This window comes from Eptatretus burgeri, chromosome 2 (assembly GCF_056783735.1).
Source record: "Eptatretus burgeri isolate ZD-2024b chromosome 2, Ebu_testis_v1, whole genome shotgun sequence".
In the NCBI taxonomy this organism is placed as follows: domain Eukaryota; kingdom Metazoa; phylum Chordata; class Myxini; order Myxiniformes; family Myxinidae; genus Eptatretus; species Eptatretus burgeri.
Window position 1 is genome coordinate 122,039,636 of NC_140962.1, and position 23,036 is coordinate 122,062,671.

General features: G+C 44.5%; 1 protein-coding gene across 3 annotated transcripts in view; it reads right to left on the bottom strand.

Annotated features, from left to right (window-relative positions):
• The window catches only part of AP4E1 (adaptor related protein complex 4 subunit epsilon 1), a 137,634-nt gene that overhangs the window by 51,990 nt on the left and 62,608 nt on the right, over window positions 1-23,036 (bottom strand). For all 3 annotated transcript variants that reach the window (XM_085871033.1, XM_085871032.1, XM_085871034.1), the window contains one exon: window positions 17,143-17,252. In XM_085871033.1, coding sequence (XP_085727159.1) covers window positions 17,143-17,252 — 110 coding nt within the window. The remainder of the gene's footprint in view (window positions 1-17,142; window positions 17,253-23,036) is intronic.

A 23,036-nucleotide genomic window follows, 5' to 3' on the forward strand; every position in this document is an offset into this window, starting at 1 on the left:
GGCTGCACAGGTCACAAATAATTGAAAAACATTTTAAGTAAGTAATTTTTATTGTAACCGATCAAACACAACCTTTGATTGAAGTTTTTCACAGATTTATTGTTGGTGATAGAAAAAAAAATACATTTTTAGCTCACCAAGACTTCAGTCAGCTTATGCGATTGAGCAAAGTCCGTAGGTGAGTGATTGGTCAGCGAGTCAGTCAACACTTCAGTCATTATCGCTTGAACTAAACACACAATTTTGAGGAAACTTGGCCATAAACTTAATATCTGATGCCTAAGGAAGGTTTATTGACCGCATCAAAATCTGCGCTCATTGAGGGGATCTATGGGGGTTTTTTTGACCCCCCCCACCCTGAAAATAAATATTTGGTCTCTTCTTGAAAACCACACAAACAATTTTGATGAAACTTGACCACAACCTACATCACCCAGAATGTACCAAAGTGTATCAACCGCATCAAAATCTGCACTCATTAAGAGGTCTATGGGGGTGGAAGGAGTGGGTTTAACCTCCCAAAATAGATTAGCTCTCTTCTCAGAAACTTGACCACAACATTCAACACCCGTTATGAAGCAAAGTGTATCGATCGCATCAAAGTATATGATCATTAAGGGGGCCAACAGGGCAGGGTTTGACCCCCCCCCAAAAAAGGTATTTGCTCTCTTCTCCGTAACAATACACACGACTTCGATGAAACTTGACCACAACCTTAATCACCCACGATGTATCAAAGTTTATTGACTGCATAAAAAACTGCGCTCATTATGGGGACTAGAATACAAGACCCGTCGCTTCGCTGACTGAAATACCAATCTTTGCTGTGATGGCTAATCAATAGGGCAAGAAGAAAAAGGATTCCTGGGAGTGCAGGGATAACCAGTGTCGCAAGTTGGCGTTTGCAGTTTCGCTATGTGTGCCCATGTACCCTTAAAAAAAAAAATTGTCACAAACCTTCCCACGAGTTCCCTGAATCCACCGTAGTGCAATTTATTGAAACCCGTTCATCCGTTCTCAAGTTATAACACGATAAACAAACAAACTGACAGATAGACAAGGCTCCTTTTATAATGTAGATATATGGGGGGTTTTTGACCACCATCATCATCATCATCATCATCATCATCATCATCATCATCATCATAGTTTTACAGCCGTTTCCATGCTTGCATGTGTAACCGTGTTTCACCTAATGACTGCTTTCCAGGCTGCACGATCCCACGCTAGCCCTCTTGTTCGGCCTTTAACTCGAACATCATCTCTCAGAAACACATCCCATGTTTTCCTTGGACAGCCTCTAGCTCTCCTTACATTCACATTCATATTTATACACCACCTCACACAACGACCCGCCCACATCCTTTCCACATGTCGAAACCATCTCAACCTACTCCTACACATAACTTCACTAATGCTTTCTACACCTTACCTATCTCATAATTCCACATTTGATTTCCTATCCTTCAGTGTCACATCGCACATCTAACTCACCATTCTCATTTCATTTCGTTCACACCTCCGTTCACCCTCCTTTTTAATCACCCATGTTTCACTGCCATACAACATCACACTTCTAATGCAAGCTGCATAAAGTTTTCCCTTTAATCAGAGAGAGGTCCCTGTCAATGTCAATAGGGGTAACTCCCCCCTAAACTTCCTCCAGCCACTTCTAATTCATGCATTCACTGCTGCTTCCAATCCACCACCTGCACTAATCATATCACCAAGGTAACAGAATTTATCGACACGTTCCAGAGATACATCAAGTCAGGTCAGGTCAGGTCAGGTATGGAAGTATGTGCCAGAACAGCGCGTCGCTGCATCCACTTTCCGCCGGTACTCCAGGGGCCTCCGTCTGGCCTTCCCCCAGGCAGATGCCAGGCCCATCCCTATCTCCTTGAGATGCTGGTCAACCTGCTGCAACCACGAGGTACGTGGTCGGCCCATTGGCCTCCTCCACTCACGAGACTCCCTCGCTGAGAGAATCTGGTGAGCAGGATCAGCGTCAGGAAAACGAGCCACATGTCATACAGCCGCAACTGATGCTCACGGACCATGCAGGAAACAAATCTTATCCGAGTCTCTCTGAGCAACCGCTCGTTGGACACAAAATCTGACCAGCGATAGCCAAGGATTCTCCGAAGAGACCTGGTACCAAAGGAATTAAGTCTCCGTCTCAGATCCTTGGTCAAAGTCCAAGTCTCGCACCCATAGAGCAAGACTGGAAGTACCAAGGATCTGAAGACTCGGACTTTCGTCCTCCCGCACAGGTACCGGCAGCGCCACACCCCATGATCCAGTGAATCCATGACTCCCCAGGCCCGACCCAGACGTCTATTGACCTCTGACTCACAGCCAGCAGAGACATGAATATCACTGCCAAGGTAAGTGAATCTCTCCACGACCTCAACATCCTCACCACAAACAGACACAGACAGGACAGCAGCATCCAAGATGTCATTGAAAGCCTGGATCTTAATTTTGACCCAAGAAACCCGTAATCTCAGCGGCTCCGACTCCTCATTCAGCACCTCGAGGGCCCCCAAAAGGATATCTAAAGTCTCCGCAAAGATGACTGCATCATCTGCGAAATCAAGGTCTGAGATCTTGACATTCCCAAACGATGCACCGCAGCTTGATCTTTCCGACATCATCCCTAAAATCCAGTCCATACAAGTGCTGAAAAGTGTGGGGGCCAGTACACATCCCATAATGTGGTGTGGGGGCCAGAGAAAAGTGTGGGGGCCAGAGATACATCCCCATAAACTAACCTCTCCGCTCTAACTGGTCACTTGTTTACCTGCACAAACAGCACATTTGAAGTCAGGTGCCACCTGCAGTCTACCTCTGATGCCACTACACCTCTTGTGCACCCAGCAGCTGCAGGATTTACACAATATTGAATTGTTACCAACACCTTTTCTGCTGACAGCACAGGGTCACATCCCTCTCTTTTCCACACTTCCTTCTCCCGCACCACAAATACATACTTTTGTTTTCTCTGTATTCACTTCCAGTCTTCTGACCTCCATACCCTCCTTCCATCCTGTATATTTAGCCATTACCTCTTCCACACTGTCGGCTATCAGCACCAGGTCATCAGCATACAGGAGCTCCCAAGGTGAGCCTCCTCTAAATTCCTACGATATAGCCTCAAGAACCATGACGAACAGGACTGGGCTCAAGACTGAACCCTGATGAACACCCACTTTCACTTCAAAATCCTCACTCTGCACTCCATTTACCCTCGCAGAGGTTTTTTGGCGATCATACATTGCCATGACTACCCTAACTAACCAATCCTCCACACATAACTTTCTCATGGACCATTGCACAACTTCCTGAGACACCCCTATCAAACGCCTTCTCCAAATATAAAGTACAGTTGTTTATTCTTCCCCAGATATTTTCCTGAAATTGCATAGCTAGAAAAATTGCCTCGATCGTGCCCCTTTCCGGCGTGAAACCAAATTGCATTTCATGTACATTAACACTCTGTTTTATCAATTTATCCATGACTCTATCTCTACCACTTTCATTCCATGGTCCAGCAACTTCAGACCCATGTAGTTGCTCTGAACTAAGGCATCACCCTTCCCTTTATAAATATTCACCATTACACTCTTCAACCAGTCATCTGGGCCAGAGACCTCCCTTATAATTGCATTTATCAATGTAGTAATTAAATTCACTCCAATATCGCCAGATGCCTTCAGTATCTCTGCGACAATCCCAGTGCTGCTCGCCGCTTTACCATTGTTCATTTCAACGATGGTTTTCTTCACCCATTCATTCTTTATCTCAGGTGGTGGGACCTGCACCGGCTCTACTGCCTCCAGAATATCCCTGTTCCAAGGGAACTCCTCATTTAGCAGGTGCTCATAATAACTCCTCCAAGCATTTCTAATCTCCCCATGGTCGACCAGTACATTTTCCATGTCATCCCTTCACACATTGTTCTCCCATGAGATCCTTATGAGATCCTATGAGACTGATCATTTGCTTTGCTATCCTAAATATCTCCCCTCCACTATCTGCATTATTTATCACATCTGAAAGTGAATCCTGTACGTTTCTTTTTAGCCTTGTAGACTTCCCTTCTTGCCCTAAGTTTAGCCACTAAGTATTCCTCTTTATCCCCTCTCTTTTTCCAAATCCGAAACAGGTTTCTTGATTCTTGCCCTAAGTTTAGCCACTAAGTATTCCTCTTTATCCCCTCTCTTTTTCCAAATCCGAAAAAGGTTTCTTGATTCTTGAAATGCCATATCCACCTCATTATTCCACCAGGATGTAGCCTCGTGTCTCGCTGGGCCCTTCGACCAGCCACACGTCTTTTCAGTAGCATGCAGCAGCCCATCTTTCAAAGAGTTCCAACAACTCTCTACATCCTCTCCCACCATAGGGTTTCCAAGATTCATTTTCAGAGGCTTCCCCGTAGAAATACGACCCCCCCCTAAAAAATAGGTATGTCCTCTCTTCTCTGAAACGACACAAGCAATTTCGATGAAACTTGACCATGATGTACCAAAGTTTATCGACTGCATCAAAATCTGCGCTAACTGAGGAAGCCTACAGGGAGGGGGGGGGATTGACCCCCCAAATAGGTATTTGCTCTTTTCTCCAAAAATACACAAACAATTTTGATTATACTGAACCATAACCTTCATCATCCATGATGCACCAAAGTTTGTTCACAGCAGAAAAAAAATAAATCAGGGTCTACAAGGGATTGCGGGGGGTTTGGGCCCCCCACAAATACGTATTTGCTCTCTTCTCCTAAATTACACAAACAATTTCAATGAAGCTTGACCACAACCCCCATTACCCATGACAAACCAAAGTTTGTTCACGCCATTAAAAAACAAACAAACAAAAAAAACAAGCAGTCATAGACTTGTACTTACGAAATCGTCAACTTGACCTCTGACCTTGTCTAATAAAAGCTGTCTCTCGAGAAGTTAGCAACGCAAACCAGAAGTTTCTATGATGATTCTGTACAAAACCATGAAAAGTCAAATGTTTGACCTCACTGTGACCTTGAACTTTGACCGATTTTGACCAAAATCTAATCAGCACTAGCCATCACCCTCCTGAATCATGTAATGTAATTTGACATTGGTCGCTTCTTCCGTTCTCGAGTTATAACTTTTTTTTGGATGTTTGACCTCACTGTGACCTTGACCTTTGACCGATTTTGACCAAAATCTAATCAGCGCTAGCCATCACCCTCCTGAATCACGGGGTGTAATTTGACATTGGAAGCTTCTTCCGTTCTCGAGTTATCATGCCTACAAACAAACACACAAACACACACAGAGGACGGAAGTCATCAATATACTTACGAAATCTTTAGATTTCGTAAGTAACAAACACACAAACAGAGGACGGAAGTCATCAATATATCTAAAGATTTCGTAAGTAACGAAGGTCGGGGTCTAAGGGGTCTGTGGGTGCTTTGCGTGAATGTTGCTCCTGATCGAGATGAGCTTCAGGACACACGGTCCTATTTTTGAAAATGTGCTTTCAAAGGAGGGACACCTGTCACAATTATAACACATCGTCATGTCCAGGGGGTTTGCCCCTACCTGGACTGATAGCCAAATGATTTCCTTTGGAGGCTTAAAGCCGAGATTCTCGGAGATTATGGCACGTGCGGGAAGGAAAGGGTGGCAAATGCACGTAACGGACGGAGCAGATGGAAGCACACGGATGGAGGACAAGGGTTTATACTCGAACTCACGGCAAATAGACAGACACAAGCAACTTAAATAAAAACGAGGTTTAATTATAAAATATCAAATATTTACAAAGGTAATAATTCAAGGATAATAATGAAAAGGAATGCGAGGTAAAACTAAATCTAATTTTGAGGCACCCCCACACAAGACTGATACAAACAAAGGGACAGATAAAACAAAGAAAATCCCTTCTTTCTCCCGGCACTTATCTGTGTGCCCAGGGATGAGTTTCAGGAGCTTGAAGGTCACCAAACTGCTGCGTCACTGCGCGGGAAAATGCGCAAAAATAGCGCCCAGCCACACTCTGGGCAGGAAAACGTACAGGAGGTAATTTGGGTGGCGATACTCAACACCAGGCCTCAGACAGAGCTGCACAACTTCTTTCGTCGACCACCCTCGCCGACGCCAGTGCTCTACAAGATATACTGCCACCGTCTCTTTCTCCGATGGCACAAAACTGGAGGCTTCGAGGATGGTCGCACACGATCCAGCCAAAAGTCAATGGCCAGCGTCTTGCTCCATCATGCGAGAAAATTCACCTCAGCACGAACACGAGAATCATGCAGCCTTCTTCACCATGTCGAGGGAAAGCCAGCTGTAATGCTCTTTTATATCACCCACCATCTCCTCCTCGCTTAATTCGATTTGGCTGAAAATCCGAATCCGGATCTGGATAAGAGAATTATTTATTTTTTAAAGTGATTCTTCACAATTGAGAGATGGGGCCAATAACGATATAGTACTGTCGAGCATGATATTTCAAAAATGTATTGGGCACGATATGTTCTCGTGGATCAAGCATTACGTGGCGGAGGTATGCGCTCTACCGAGTGCCCTTCTAGTTTTCCATATATTACAAGAATATAGTGCCTTCAGAAAGTATTCACACCCCTTGACTTTTGTCACATTTTGCTAAGTTCATCTGAATTTAAGATGGTTTAATTAAAAAAAAAATTGTCACAGATCAACACAAAATACCCCATAATGACAAAGTGAAAACATGTTTTTAGAAATTTTTACAAATCGATAAAAAAAATTTTAAATGCAAAAATATCTAATTTACATACAGAGCCTATATAAAGTTCCACACCCTTTCAAAATGTTCACCTTTTGTTGCCTATAGCTTGGAATTAAATTGCATTAAATCAGACTTTTTCCACCTTTATTTACACATTATAACCGACAACTTCCTATTGAAAAACAAATTCTACAAATTTCAGAAAATTAATAAAAATACAAAACTAGAATATCTTGGCTGGATAAGTGTCCACCCCCATGAAAGTAGCAATTACAAACTCAAAGGACACTCGGTAGAGCGCATACCTCTGCCACGTAATGCATAATCCACAAGAACATATCAGGCCAAATACATTTTTGAAACATCATGCTGTACAGTACTATATCATTTTTGGCCCGATCTCCCAATGGTGAAGAATCACTTAAAGAATTAAATAATCATCTTATTCAGATCCACATTCGGATCTTCACCAAAATCGAATCAATTCTTCCTCATAACACAGCCAACCTGTCCACTAAGTTTCGTCAGAATCTGTCCTCAACATCTTGAGATATCGTACTAATTATCAGTTTTAGCCCGATCTGTCAATGGTGAAGAATCGCTCAAAAATTTTTCGTAGTCAGATACAGATCCAGATCTTCACCAAAATCTAATCAATTCTTCCTTGTCACACCCCCAACCTGTCCATCAAGTTTCATCCGAATCAGTCAATATTTTTTTGAGATATCGTGCTATATATCAGTTTTGCCCTATCTCTCAATGCTGAAGAATCGCTTAAAAAATTATCAGATCTGGATCCGGATCTGGATCTTCACCAAAATTGAATCAATTCTTCCTAGTCACACACTGAACCTGTCCACCAAGTTTCCTCCGAATCTGTACACAACTTTTGAGCTATCCTGTACACATAATCAGACAAACAGACAGACAGACAGAAAGGGGTGAAAACATAACCTCTTCCACCTTCAGTGGCAGAGGTAATTAGCTCAGGTGTAACCAATCACTTTCAAAATCACAAACAAAGCTAATTGACCTCCACCTGTGTAAAATTAAAATGATTCTGATTATTTCAGAATAAAATCAGCTGTTCATGCAAGTTTCCTCTGCTGGGTAGTGCATTTCACAGAAAAGACTCGACCATGAGCAACAAGGAGCTTTCAAAAGACTTCCAGAATAAAGTTGTGGAAAGGCCCAGATCAGGGGATGGTTAAAAAATATTTTAAAGGCCTTGAGTATCCCTAGGAGCACAGACGTGACAATCATTAAGAAGTGGAAGGCATATGGGACCACCAAGACCCTGCCTCGATCAGGCCGTCCCTCCAAAACTGGATGCCCAAGCAAAGAGGAAACTGATCAGAGAGGTTACCAAGAGGTGAATGGCAACTTTGAAAGAGCTACATGCCTTTATGGCAAAGACTGGTCACTGTGTGCATGTGACAACAATATCCCAACAGGACTCATGGTGGGCTTTTTTGAATAATGGCTTCCTTCTTGCCACCCTACCATACCTATACCATACAGGCCACACTTGTGGAGTCCAGTTTGAGACATGCAAAAAAACCTCCAGAGATTCTGAAGCCATGAGGAAAAAAGTTTTGTGGGCCCGACGAAATGAAGATGGAACTTTTTGGCCGAAATGCAAAACATTGCGTTTGGCGCAAACCCAACACAGCCCATTACCCGAAGAACACCATCCCCACTGTGAAGCATGGTGATGGCATCATAATATTATGGGGATGTTTCTCATCAGCAGGGACTGGGGCACTTGTCAGGATAGAAGGGAAAATGGATAGAGCAAAATACAGAAAAATTCTAGAGGAAAACCTGCTGCCCTCTGCAAGAAAGCTGAAATTGGGACATAACTTCAACTTTCAGCATGACAACAACTTGAAGCACACAGCCAAAGCTGGACTGGAGAAGGTGAGGAACAAAAAGATAAATGTCCTTGAGTGGCCCAGTCAAGGACATTTATCCCTGACCTAAATCCAATCGAAAATCTGTGGCATGACTTGAAGATTACTCTCCATCAACGCTCCCCATGCAACTTGACTGAGCTTGAACACTTTTGTACAGAGGAATGGGAAAATATTGCCCAATCAAGGTGTGCAAAGTTGGTAGAGACCTATCCCAACAGACTCACAACTGTAATTGCTGTTAAAAGTGCCTGCACCAAGTATTAACTCAGGTAGGTGGACATTTATCCAACCAAGATATTGTAGTGTTGTATTTTAATTAATTTTCTGAAATTTGTAGAATTTGTTTTTCACTTGGAAGTTGTGGGTTACAATGTGTAAATAAAGGTGGGAAAAAGAAAAATCTGATTTAATTCCAGTCTATAAGGTAAGAAAAGGTGAAAATTTTGAAAGGGGGTATGGGTATCTTTCTATAGGCACTGCAAGTGTTCAACCCCTTAAGTCGATACTTTGTGGAAGCACCTTGGGCAGTGAATACAGTTTCGCGTCTTTTTGTGTATGTCTGTATCAGCTTTGCACATCTGGATTTGGGGATTCGCCCCCAATCTTCCTTGCAGATTTGCTCGAGCTCTGTCAAGTTGGCGGGGGAGCGTCAGTGAACAGCAATCCTCAAGTCATTCCACAATTTCGCAAAGGGATTCAAGTCCGGGCTTTGACTGGGCCACTCGAGGACTTACATGTTCTTGTTCTAAAGCCATTCGAGTGTTGCTTTAGCTGTATTCTTGTGGTCATTGTCCTGTTGGAACATAAATCTTCGCCGCAGTCTAATGTCTTTTGCACTCTGAAGCAGGTTCTCCTCAAGGATTTGCCTGTATTTGGCTCCATTAATTTTTCCCTCGATCCTTCCAAATTTTCCAGTCCCTGCCGGGAAAAAGCATTTCCATAGCATGATGCTCCACAACCATACTTCATAGTGGGGATGGTGTTATATGGGTGATGAGCTGTGCTCGGTTTCCACCAGACTCGTGTTTTGCATTCAGGCCAAAGAGTTCAATTTTCGTCTCATCAGACCACAGATTATTTTTGCCTCATGCTCCCAGGGTCTTTCTGCAAACCCCAGGCATGCTGTCATGTGCCTTTTTTTATCAGGAGTGGCTTCCGTCTGGCCACCCTCAAATAAAGTCTAGATTTGTGAAGTGCTGCAGAGACTGTTGTCCTTCTGGCAGGTTCTCACATCTCAGCCAAGGAAATCTGTAGTTCTCTCAGAGTGGTCAATGGGTTATTGGTCACCTCCCTGACCAAGGTCGTTCTTGCCCGGTTGCTCAGGTTGGTCAGACGGCCAGCTCTAAGAAGAGTCTGGGTCGCTCCATATTCTTTCCATTTCCTAATGATGGAGCTCATTGTGCTCTTGGGAACTTTCAACACTCTCAAAATTGTTTTATATCCTTCCCCTGATCTCTACCTCCTCGCAATTCTATCTCGGAGTTCTACAGACAGTTCCTTGGATTTCATGGTCGAGTTTCTGCTCTGACATGCACCATCAACTGTGGGACCTTGTATAGAATGGTGTGTTTCTTTCCAAATCATGTCCAACAAATCTAATTGGCCACAGGTGGACTCTAATCAAGTTGTAGAGACATCTCAAGGATGATCAATGGAAATTGGGTGCATCTGAGCTCAATTTGGAGTGTCATAGCAAAGGGGTTATTGACTCAAGACATTTCAGCTTTTCATTTTTAATTAATTTGTAAAAATTTCTGGAAAAAAATCATTCCACTGACATAATGGCATATTATATGTAGATTAGTGATAAGAAAAAAAAATCAATATTTAATCCATTTTAAATTCAGGCTGTAACACAACAAAATGTGATGTCATGGGGTGTGAATACTTTAGGAAAGCACTGTATCTGGTACAAAAAAGAACAAACAAGAAGGCGTCATGCAGAGCTCGAAAGTTGCAAAATCCAAAGAAAAAAATTTGACCTCAAAAATAATTGGTGGTTAAATTCAGTGACCTGATATGCAAATCCTGTTCAAATTTCAAGTTAATGGGATGAAAATTGAGGATTTTAGAAACACCACCTTAGTTGTTGACCTTGGGCCTATGTTGACCTTTTGATCTCTGTTTACCTCAAAAATAATTGGCTAGTTGAATTCAGTGACCTGAAATATAAATCCTCTTCAAATTTAAAGTCAATCGGATGAAAATTGAGGATTTTAGAAACCTCCCCCAAGTTGTTGACCTTTGGCCTATGTTGATCTCTTAGTCCATGTTGACCTCAAAAATAATTGGCTGATTCAATTCAGTGACCTGAAATATAAATCCTCTCCAAATTTCAAATCAGTCAGATGAAAATTGAGGAATTTAGAAGTCTAAGTTGTTGAACTTTGGCCGATGGTGACCTTTTGACCTTTTAAACTCAAAAACAATAATATATGCTTCTTCCTCATGACAAACTCTACCAAGTCGTGAAGTTTCGTGAAGATTGGTTTAGAATTGTTACCTGTAGGTGATAAACAAACAAACAGACAAGTCGGTAGGCGGACATGGGTCGTCGATCAAGTTAAATTTAGTCGTTTTTCAGCCGTTACTAGCCAACAAAAGTGTCCATAGCAACGGTTCTTTCTCACACATAACTAGAACATACCATGAACCTACCATACCAGTTTCATGTATATCTGACTCATAGTCTCTGAGATATAACGAACTTCGTTTTTTATTGTTTTCGACCAGGGTTCATTCAAAGTCTATCTTCTCCGACAGTTTTCAGAGGATCTGGCTGGAACTTTTTGACAATATGGCTGAATATACTGCCCACAGTCGCTCGTGGCCCGATTTTTGATTTAAAAAAATTTGAGATTTTTTTTTTGAAAATTTCAAAGGTACGTTGCTAGGCAACGGATGGGTCCATAGCAACGGTTCTTATTTGCACACAACTAGGTCATGGTATGAACCTACCAACCAAGTTTCATCGAAATCGCCATTGTATTAAGGGAGCACTGGACCAAACAGACATACATACAGACAGACAGACAAACAAACATATCGACAGAAATACTGATAATAAGGGTGGACTAGATCGACTACCCCAAAAAAACAAGCCGGATGGCGGTGATGGGTCGCCGAGCATGGAAACTATAAGATATAGAGCAAAATGGATGTCATATAGCGGATAGGGAATCACTTTAAGATTATGCATATCAAATCTCATCCAGTTCCATCTACTGATAACTACTCGGTATCCATTTGAATGAAAAGTACCGAAACTGCGGTTTGAAATCGGAAATCCCCAAAGTTTGAGGGGGTGCTGTGGGTGAACAAAGATCTAAATCTAAAATCCGGCTCGATCTTTTGTGCACAATGTATTCCAGACGATTAGTGTGAATTTCCATGACCATCCGACCATAACCCAAGGAGGAGTAGCATTTTAGTTAGGGAATTTTAGCAAATTGTATTGACCATCTGTGAACAAAATTGCTTTCCAAAAAATTTCTTCACGAACGTATTCATCTAGGTGTCTAACACCTATCAATTAGTGCAAACCAAAATCCTTGTGGAAAATTCTAGGGAGCCAATCAAAGTTTGAGTGCTCAGAGGCCCTGCATGAAAAAAAAAAAAAAAAAAAAAATCGGAAAAAGTAACTTTTGCCAATATTGACTTGTGGGATGTCCAACTAGGGGTTTTTGGGGGTGCTGAATTGATTCCAACCATTACATTTGAGGAAAAATGAATCCCTGGCCGTAAAATATTGATACGATACATTTTTAGATATCTCAGACTGTTTTGCGGTAATTTGGCTCAATTAAATTCAGATTCAGGCAATTCTATCCAAGTTCACTTTGTACGGCAACCATGTAGTCAGGTTCTCAGACCATGAATGGTCCGGCACATGGACCCACATCACGAAAGAAACCACACTCATGCGTGAGGAAAAATTCTCCGGTGGTCTAAACAGAGGCCGCTTTCGGAATGACTCTTCTCATAAGTCTTGGGTTCAGACTCTGAACCACTTCTCGTTCATTCACCAAGACCTAGAAATGTGGGGTACCTGCCCACACCGACGTTAAAAGAGCCCAAATGAAGAGAGATAACGATGCTGTCAACACCATAGTTGGGTGGTTGGAGGAAGTCAACCCTTTCGATGCCACACGGGACAAGAAGACTCTGGTGTCCTTCTCAACTGGGTTCAGCAGCACTCCCGAAGACCAAGTCAATACTGATCAAGCAGAAGAAGTTGGCAGAGCCATACAGGCTAAGATGGATGGGAAAACTGTTGTGGATGCAATGGTAACCACACACAAGGTCAAATCATTTGTAAGCCTCAGATCTGGACCCAAAGTCAATGGCGAGAAGCTGGTCATTGACTCACTGAAGCTATTCAACCGCCTCATTGTCATCAGTGAGCGTGAAGTCAAGACCAAAGAAGCTCTGCGCTTTGAGTTGACGCCAAAACCGATGTCTCCGTTTGACAAAAATCAAAAGTTGCGAAAGTCAGACAAGGCTGCCCTAGCAAGGTCCCTGAAGGCATGTGTGGCACCTGTCGAACAACCCCCCAGCACAAGCCTTGTGGTTGATGGTGGGTGGCTCCTGCACAATGTCAAGTGGGAGGCTAACCTTACTTGGAAGGATGTTGCCGAGAGCTACCTCCGGTTTGTGACATCCATGGGGAGCCACCGCCTCCGGATAACGGTGGTCTTTGACGGATATGGCAGCTCCACCAAGGACCATGACCACTTCAGACGAACAAAGAATGCATGCTGTGACATTCAGATTCGTCTGGATCTCAAAATCATCATTGCAAGAGAAAAGTTCCTCGATAACAAGAACACCAAAGCCCAGCTCATTCTGCTCCTTGCTGAGACATTTAGTAGGAATGGAATCAGTGTACAGCAATGCTCCGATGATGCCGACACCTCCATCATCTGCGCAGCTCCAGATGAGGCAAGAGAGTCCCTGTCGAGGTGAGGGCTGAGGACACAGACGTCCTGGTTATGCTGATTCATCATGTTGCAGACCATCCGATCTTCCTCACGACAGCCAAAGAAACATCTTACGATGTCGGAAAGATCCGGGAGGCCCTCCCAGAGATAAACCGGAGGTATCTCATCTTCTTGCACAGCTTCTCTGGCTGCGATACAGTGTCTGCAATATTTTGGTTTAGCAAACCAACTTTGCTAAGCAAGCTCTGCAAGACTGATGAAGCAGAGAGGGCAATGGACGTGTTTATGGACATCCGAGCTGAGAAAGGTGATATCATTAAAGCAGGCTGTGATCTTTTCATGCTCATGTTCCATGGGAAATCCTCCAAAGACTTGGAAGACTTGAGATTCGACATCTTCAGCAAGCGAGCTGCTACTGGGGGCATAAAACCTGAGAAACTCCCCCCCCCCCCCCGACAACAGAAGCTGCAGCACAGCACTCTCTCCGAGCTTACCTCCAGACTAGAGACTGGCTGATGCTGCAAAGTCCATCGTTGGATGCCCGGGACTATGGATGGCAACTCACTGAGCAAGGATATGCACCAGTCCCTTCTACAGACCCCATTGCACCAGACTAACCTCATGACGTTTGCCAGCTGCAACTGTGCAGGGGACTGCAGCTCACTCAGGTGCTGCTGTAAAAAGCAAGGAGTCAAGTGTATTTCAGCTTGCGGCATCTGTCATGGTAACTCTTGCCGGAACATAAACCAGCTGGATGACAAGAGGAGTGAGGAAGATACTGGGGAGTTTGATGAATAAGGTTGTAAAAGCTGATGAAGCAACATTTCCATTGAGCACAGTTCTGTTAAAAATGTCAATAAAATACATTTTATATGATCAAGGAGTGTTTTTTTCTCCAAAATAATGGTTGGAATCAATTCAGCACCCAAAAAACCCCTAGTTAGATATCCCACAAGTCAATATTGGCAAAAGTTAATTTTTAGATTTTTTCGCGCAGGCCCTCTGAGCACCCGGACTTTTCCTCCCCAGAATTTTCCACAAGGATTTGGGTTTGCACTAATTGATAGTTGTTAGTAGACACCTAGATGAATAAGTTAGTGAATACATTTTTTGGTAAGCAATTTTTTCACAGATGGTCAATACAATTTGCTAAAATTCCCTAACTATTTGGCGCGAAGGCACCTCCAACTCTCACATGTTATCGATTTTTGCACTAATTGACCTTTGACCCCTGACCTAAGCGAAATCGGTCAATATGTCCTGAGGCAAAGTTGTAGTACTCATTGAGTACCATGAGCCAGTCGCCGACTGGGAATCCTCCGTCGTGCAAAGTCCTTCCTCGGTACACCTGAGCTCCTGACCACTTACAAAGCTTTTGTCTGCAGCCTGATGGAGTACTGCTCTCCCCTCTGGGCTTGTGCTCCTGCCTCCCACCTTTCTCGGCTTCACGCTGTAGAAACCAAGACATTTCGGATCATTGGCATCTCCCGCAATGAGGCTGAGTCTTTGGGCCTCTCACTCATTCACTGCAGGTTGGTCGGTGGTCTTTCTGTCTTCTACCGTCTCCTCTCCAGCCTCACCCCCCCCCCACCCCCAGCTCTCTCTGCGATGGGCCTCTCACTCATTCACCGCAGGTTGGTCGGTGGTCTTTCTGTTTTCTACGATCTCCTCTCCGGCCTCACCCCCCCCCCCAGCTCTCTCTGCGATTTGTCCCCACCACATTTCCACAGGGCGCTCAAGGTCCGCTAACAACCCCCTTCTGGTAAAACTACTAAAATCATGAATCACTGCTCACCTTCACTCTTTCATTCCTCTTTTTCCCGCCTTTGGAATAAACTCCCTCACTCTATTCATTCCCATTCTTCCCTCCAGGCCTTCAAAACAGCTGTTCACCACCACCTCTTATCATCCCCCATCAAAATCCTCGATCTTTTCCACCCCCGATAATCCACCCAAGCCCACCTCCTTCAAATTCCCTGCTTTCCTTCATGAAAGTCCCTGTAATGTCCATCTTCTATTCACCATGTTCCCCATCCCATCCCTCTCCCTTCCACAGATCTCCTAATATCTCTGTTCCCCACTGTTTTGTCCTTCCCACTCCCTCCTCTCTTGTCTCATGTCCCCCATGATAGGCATTGTGTGTTAGCTCTCACACGAGCCTTGACAAGGTATACAAAAAAAAAAAACCTGCAAAGTTTCATTCGTATCGATGCACTCACCTGGTCGCTAGGGGGCCTTCAATTTTCGCCAATTTTCGTGCATACCCTAATTGTAGGGGGCGCTGCGGGCGGGTAAAGTATTCCATACATCACAACAATATCCCCCTTCCACCACACGGCGGGGGATAAAAACTGGAATATATTTGATCGAGCATCACCTGTAGATCATTCGTGCCAAATTTCATAACCCTACGTGGGATAATGGCTTTCGGAATTGATTTCGCGTGAACGGTAGCGATTTTGAAGGTTTTTCGGTTGTTGCTAGGGAACCAAAGCATCCCTAGCAACCATCACAATTTCCAAAGCACTAGGTCATAAGATGTAGCTACCACCCGAGTTTGGTCAAAATCCGCCCACGTTTACTACCAATTATGCTGATGACAAACGAACAAACATCCAAACAAACAGACAGAATTACTGACAATAAGGGTCACCTATTTCGGCGACCCAGAAAAATCGACTAACTAATATACTTGAAAAATCTTCGATTTTGCAAGTCATAAAAGTGGATAAAATGATCCTTATAAAAAAAGAAAAAACAAAATAAGAGTAGAGAGCAAACAGATGGTGTTATGTGGTCTTTCTCTGGAGTGTAACGACGAGTTTGGCCTACATACATGGGTGTGAAAAAGGGCAATAAATACACAAAGCTTTTTATTATTAATGTATTTTCCTGCAATATATTCATGTGTAGTTTTCATGTATTGGCATATAATTGTACAAAAAATAAAAAAATGGCTGTTTTTACAGCCATTTTTCCCTGCTGTGCAGGGGTTTGGCTTTTTCTTGAGGCAATGTTTTATGGCCGGATGCCCTTCCTGACGCCAACCCTGGTCGCCTCTTACGACACACAGGGATATAGTACACCTATTCTAACCGGGGCATACACCGGGACCAGTACACTGGCACTCATTTCGCCGACCTCGGAAGGATGACAGGCTGAGTCAACCCCCTGGTGTTAATTCAGCAGCCAACAGGGCTTGAACTCAGGAGCCTTGGATCCCAAGCCGCCACCCTAACCACTAAGCCAACACCAGGCTTCGGCATATAATTGTACATTAACTATTTTTTATGTACAAAATATATTTCCATACAAGTAGACAGGTCTGCACATATAAATAGCCTCATTGCATAAAAACGAAAAAGCATGGCCCAATGGCTTCTGTTGTGACATCATAAGGGTTTGTGGGGTTGGTTTGTGTTAGAACAATAGCATTGCTGTCATTTCAAGCAGGTGTTCAACAATCATCTCAGATTTACTGAGCAGGATACATAATGCATATAGCCAGGAAACCAAACTTAACTCACCCTCCTCCGGATAGCTGGGTCTGGCTGCTCGAGGGCACACAGTACAGATGGCCGGTGGCACAGCACGGTGCCAGGATCGACCCGCGCCATATCAGCCAAGCAGCGCACACCTGTGCAACATATTTGCCACAACACTGCTTGAAGGCACAAACACAAAGATCGCCCCATCGTCCCTTGAAGCAAATCAAGTCTACAGAAACCCAAGGATGTGTACAGGACACTCATGTATTCAAACTCTGATAATGCTTTGAAAGTAAACAGCATGTGGTTTTGAGGGAGGAGAAATAAATAGACACTTAGAACTATGCTAAAGGGGTTTGTAATCAATGCTAATACCTGCAGCATTAAAGGTGTTAATGCTGCAATAAAGCACACATCATTTGGTGGGTTTCAGTTTTGTACGTTTCAAATTAAAGCATTGACAATTACAATGACACTCGGTGGAGCGCATCCCTCTGCCAGGCTGAATAGTTTACGTTTTGTAAGTGACTTGTTCTTGTCACCTACCCAACTCATCCACTTAGATTTGTCATAACTCATCCACTTAGATTTGTCATAACTCGTCCACAACTTTTTGAAATATTGTGCTATATATCATTTTGGCCCCATCTCTCAATGGTGAAGAATCACTTTTTTAAAATGTCGGATGAAGATTCGAATCTTCACGAAAATCTAATCAGTTCGTCCTTGTCACACACCCAACCTGTCAACCAAGTTTCATCCGAATAGGTCCATAACCTTTTAAGATACAGTGCTATATATCGTATTAGGCCCTATTTCTCAATAGTGAAGAATCAGTTGAAAAATTCTACTATCCGCATCCGAATTTCCACCAAAATATAATCATTTCGTTCTTGTCTCTCTCTCACTCTCACACACACACACGCACACGCACACGCACACGCACACGCACACGCACACGCACACGCACACGCACACGCACACACACACACACACACACACACACACGCACACACACACGCACACACACCACTAAATTTCGTCCAAATCCGTCAACAACTTTTTGAGATATCCTGCTCACAGACAAACAAACAGAGACAGACAGACGGGGTGAAAACATGACCTCCGTACACCTTCGTTAGCGGAGGTTATGAGAACGGCACTCGTTAGAGCGCATATCTCCTCCAGGCTGAACAGTTTACGTCATGTATCCCACTGATAGGCCGGATCTGAATCCGTACCTTAACCAAAACCTAATCGGTTTGTTCTCGTCACCGAACCAACCCATCCACCAAGTTTCGTCATAATCCATCCACAACGCTTTGAGATATCACACCAACCATATGTTGTTGTTGGCCCCTCTCTCAATGGTGAAGAATCACTTAACAAAAGAAAAATTTTAATGACCATATCCGGATCTGGATCTTCACCAAAAATCTAACCAATTCATCTTTGTCTCACTCAACCTATCTACCAAATTTCGTCCAAATCCATCCATAATTTTTGAGATATCTTGCTATATATCATTTTTGACCCTATCTCTCCGAAGTGAAGAATCACTGAAAAAAAACTAGAAGGGCACTCAGTAGAGCACATACCTCCGCCACGTAATGCCTGATCCACGAGAACATATCGGACCAATATATATTTCAAATATCATGCTATACAGTACTATATCGTTTTTGGCCCAAACTCTGAAAAGTGAAGAATCGCTTTAAAAATAAATAATTCTCGTATCCAGATCCGGATTTGGATATTCACCAAAATCGAATCAATTTGTCCTTGCCTGTCCACCCAACCTGTCCACCAACCTGTCCGAACCTGTCCACCTGCAAGTCCGAATCAATCGACTACTTTTTCAGTTATCGTGCTAGATATCGGTTTAGCACGATCTCTCATTGGTGAAGAATCACTTTAAAAATTCGATTAGCTGGATCCATATTCAGATCTTCACCATAATCTAATCAGTTTGGCCTTGTCCACAAAATTTAATCTGGATCCATCCCCAACTTTTGGAGATATCCTGCAAACAACAAAACAAACAAAAAACAGACAGAAAGCAGTGAAAACATAACCTCCTTCACCTTCAGTGGAGAAGGTAACTATCGTATCTGTATCTTCCTCAAATTCTAATTAATTCTTCCTTGTCACACACCCTTTAAAAGGGCGGAGGGGCTCCTTGTGGGCCAACAGCCATCCAATTCTAGTGCCCAACTGTGTCTGCAGACGTCCTCCTGCAGTTGGGTTACTTTTTTTTTCTTTTTTTTTCGGAGGTTGGTGGCCGGATTTGCACGACGGCGACCATGAAACACTTCATTCCGCAAAACCCACAAATGTAAGGAAATCTGAAAACCCACTCCGTGGGCGTACTTCCTGTGCTGCTACCCTCCGCAGGGCAGCTCAACGGGTGACAGGATTGGGGTTTTCAGATTTCCTTTGGAAAACCTTTGGGAGCCCCGTTCCTTGATGATTGGAGGAAAACCATGGGGTAAACCTCCAGGGTCAGATTGCGGTGGTGTGTGGTGGAATGGTGCTGAGGTGTCGTCCACCAGACGGCGGACTCCTTGGGTTAACCTGAAGTTATCCTTTAGGGTGGATGCCTGGAATGTCCCATCTCCAAAAGAGGATGATCACCTGTCTCTGGTATCAACAAAGCTCAAGCGTTTGAACATCGCGATTGCAGCACTCTCTGAGGTTCGGAGACCGGATAATGGTGAGATAATAGTGGGTGGTTACACCTTCTATTGGTCGAGTCACTCTGATGGTTACCATGCCCAAGTAGTTGCTGTAGCTGTGTCCAATAAGCTGACTCCAATGATAATTGAGATAACACCAGTCAACGAGCATATTATGAGAAAAATAATTTGTCACTCCTTGGGTGTCGTTTCCCTGGTCTCTGTATATACTCCGACTGAGGTGAGTGATTTCATCATGAAGGATGCATTCTATGCTGCACAAGAGTCTGTGGATGATCAGTGCCCCAGGCGAGATACTCTTCTAGTCTGGGAGATTTCAATGCATCGACTGGAACTGATAGGGATGGTTATGAGACATGTATTGATCCCCATGGGTCTGGAACTGTGAACCAGAATAGCACAAAGTTCCTTGACTTTGGAAGAAGTCATTGACTTAGGGTGGCTGGTTCATGGTTTCAGCACCCTCAGGCTCCTCATTCGTATATGAAGTCTAACACTGGTGGTGTGGCAAAGGAGATGGACCATGTGCTCATTGATGGTCACTGGAGGATGATCCAGAACTGCAAGGTCCACTGGATTGTACAGTTCCTCAATACTGACCACCAGCTTGTTGTAGCAACTTTGAAGTTGCAGCTAAAATCTGGGAGAATGGTACCATCCCAGCCTCGGCTGGATGTTGGCAAGCTCAAGGATGAGAGGGTAGCTGAGCAGTTTGCGAACAGACTGAGTGGGGATTTAGGGGGACTGGGTACTTTGGGGAACCCTGAAGAGTTGTGGAGTGCCTTCAAGGCCAGCATACTTGTTGTTGCCGGTGGATGTCTTGGAACTCACCGCAGGGCAAAGAAGAATTTTGTCTCTCAAGGGATTCTGGATACCATTGACCAGAGTCGCAGGTCCAGGCTTAATGGCAGAGCTGAGCTGTTCAGGAACTGAGGCATAAAACTAAACGTGTATTAAGGGTGGACAAGGAGGCCTATGTGCAAGGAATCTGCGAGGGGGTAGAGCATCACCTGTGGTCAAGCGATTCTCAACCGGCTTACAGGGAAATTTGTGGATTGTGTTCCTCCAAGCCCATCCCTCGGTGTACTGCAGTTTGAGCAGAGGGTTTTAGGCTCTTGACAGAGGAGTCTGAAGTGAAGGCCCACTGGGCCGGTTACTTTGAGCGGCTGTACAAGGCTGATCCACCAGCTGTTGAGAGTTGGATGTCAGGGTTGTTACTCGCCCTAGTGCTGTCCCTCCAATCAACAGTGATCCACTTTCATTTGTGGAATCACAGGCTGTGGTGAACCAGTTGAAATGGGGTAAAGCTCCTGGGATCTGTGGCATTCATGGTGAATTTCTCAAGGCTGGTCGAGATGCTGAACTCGTGTCGTTTCAGGCAGAGCACAGAACTGCATGCAACACAGGCATCATCCCAACTGGCTGGAAGAGGGGCCTTGTTGTCCCTCTCTGGAAATGGAAGGGTGATCACCAGGACCGCAACAACTACCAAAGGGTGATGCTGCATTCAGTACCCGGCAAAGTCTTTGCTCAGATAATTGGTGATGGGGTTCACCACCTTCTGCTTGAGCACGAGCATTAAGAACAGAGGTCAACAATTAACTGTATTTTTGCTCTTCGTTTTCTCACCGAACGCAGGCGAGAGTTTCGGCAGGGGCTGCTTGCAGTCGATGTTGATCTCTGTAAAGCGTTCGATTCAATGAATCAGGATGCCCTCTGGAGGACTCTTGATCTTCGTGGGGTGTCACCAAAACTGATCAATCTGATGTCTGAACTATACTCTGGTACTGAGAGCTGAGAGTGCTGCGAGATGTGGTGATACCATCTCTGACTTATTTCCGGTTATTACTGGAGTTCATCAGGGGTGTGTACTGGCTCCCACACTTTTCAGAAGTTGTACGGACTGGATTCTGGGGAGGATGTGGGAGAGATCAAGCTGCGGTGCATCGCTTGGTCCTCCTGCACAGGTACCGATCTCTGACCTTTATTTCGTAGGTGATGAAGTCATCTTTGCGGAGACTCTGGATATCGTTTTGGGGGCGCTCGAGGTGCTGAATGAGGAGTCGGAGCCTCTGGGATTAAGGGTTTCCTGGGTCAAAACTAAGATTCAGGCTTGCAATGACATATTGGATGCTGCTGTCTTGTCTTGACCTGTTTTAGGTGAGGATGTTGAGGTCACGGAGAGATTCAGTTACTTTGGCAGTGAGAGCCATGTCTCTGCTGGCTGTGAGCCAGAGGTTAATATACATCTGGATCAGGCCTTGGGAGTCATGGATTCACTGGATCATGGGGTGTGGTGCTGTCGGTACCTGTGCAGGACAAAAGTCCGAGTCTTCACGGCCTTCGTGCTTCCAGTCTTGCTCTACGGATGTGAGACTTGGACTGACATGGAGAATTAATTGGACCAGGGATCTGAGATGGAGAATTAATTCCTTTGGTACCAGGTCTCTTCAGAGAATCCTTGGCTATCGCAGACAGCCAAACATACAACCAAACAAGAGAAATGTCTTGCGTAGCACGATACTCTCCAAATAAATAATTGTTGCCATGGAAACAGCAATGTTGTAATTTGGAAATTTTGACTTAGCAAATGTTTTACATGAGGAAGTTTGGTGGAAACATTTTCCAATCGCCGCCTAATAGGTGTCTGACATGTTTTGGATGGCATTGACCTTGACCGTTGGCTAATTTTCACAAGATGTTATACACATATAGAGTTCTTCACATGCTTACAAATAATCTGAGTAAGTTTCATTGTGATATCGATAAAAATTCCTGAGGTTTGGCAAAAAAAAAAATCACAAAAATATCATATTTGATTGTGATGGGGGTGAAATTGTTGTCATGGTCACCGTTTTGTCTTCGACGCCTCGGACTTGGACCTCGCGACGCGTCGGACTTGCCCCCGCGACGCGTCAGACTTGGACCCCACGACGCGTCGGACTTGGACCCCGCGACGCGTCAGACTTGGACCCCGCGACGCGTCGGACTTGGACCCCGCGACGCGTCGGACTTGGACCCCGCGACGCGTCGGACTTGGACCCCGCGACGCGTCGGACTTGGACCCCGCGACGCGTCGGACTTGGACCCCGCGACGCGTCGGACTTGGCCCCCGCGACGCGTCGGACTTGGCCCCCGCGACGCGTCGGACTTGGCCCCCGCGACGCGTCGGACTTGGCCCCCGCGACGCGTCGGACTTGGCCCCCGCGACGCGTCGGACTTGGCCCCCGTGACGCG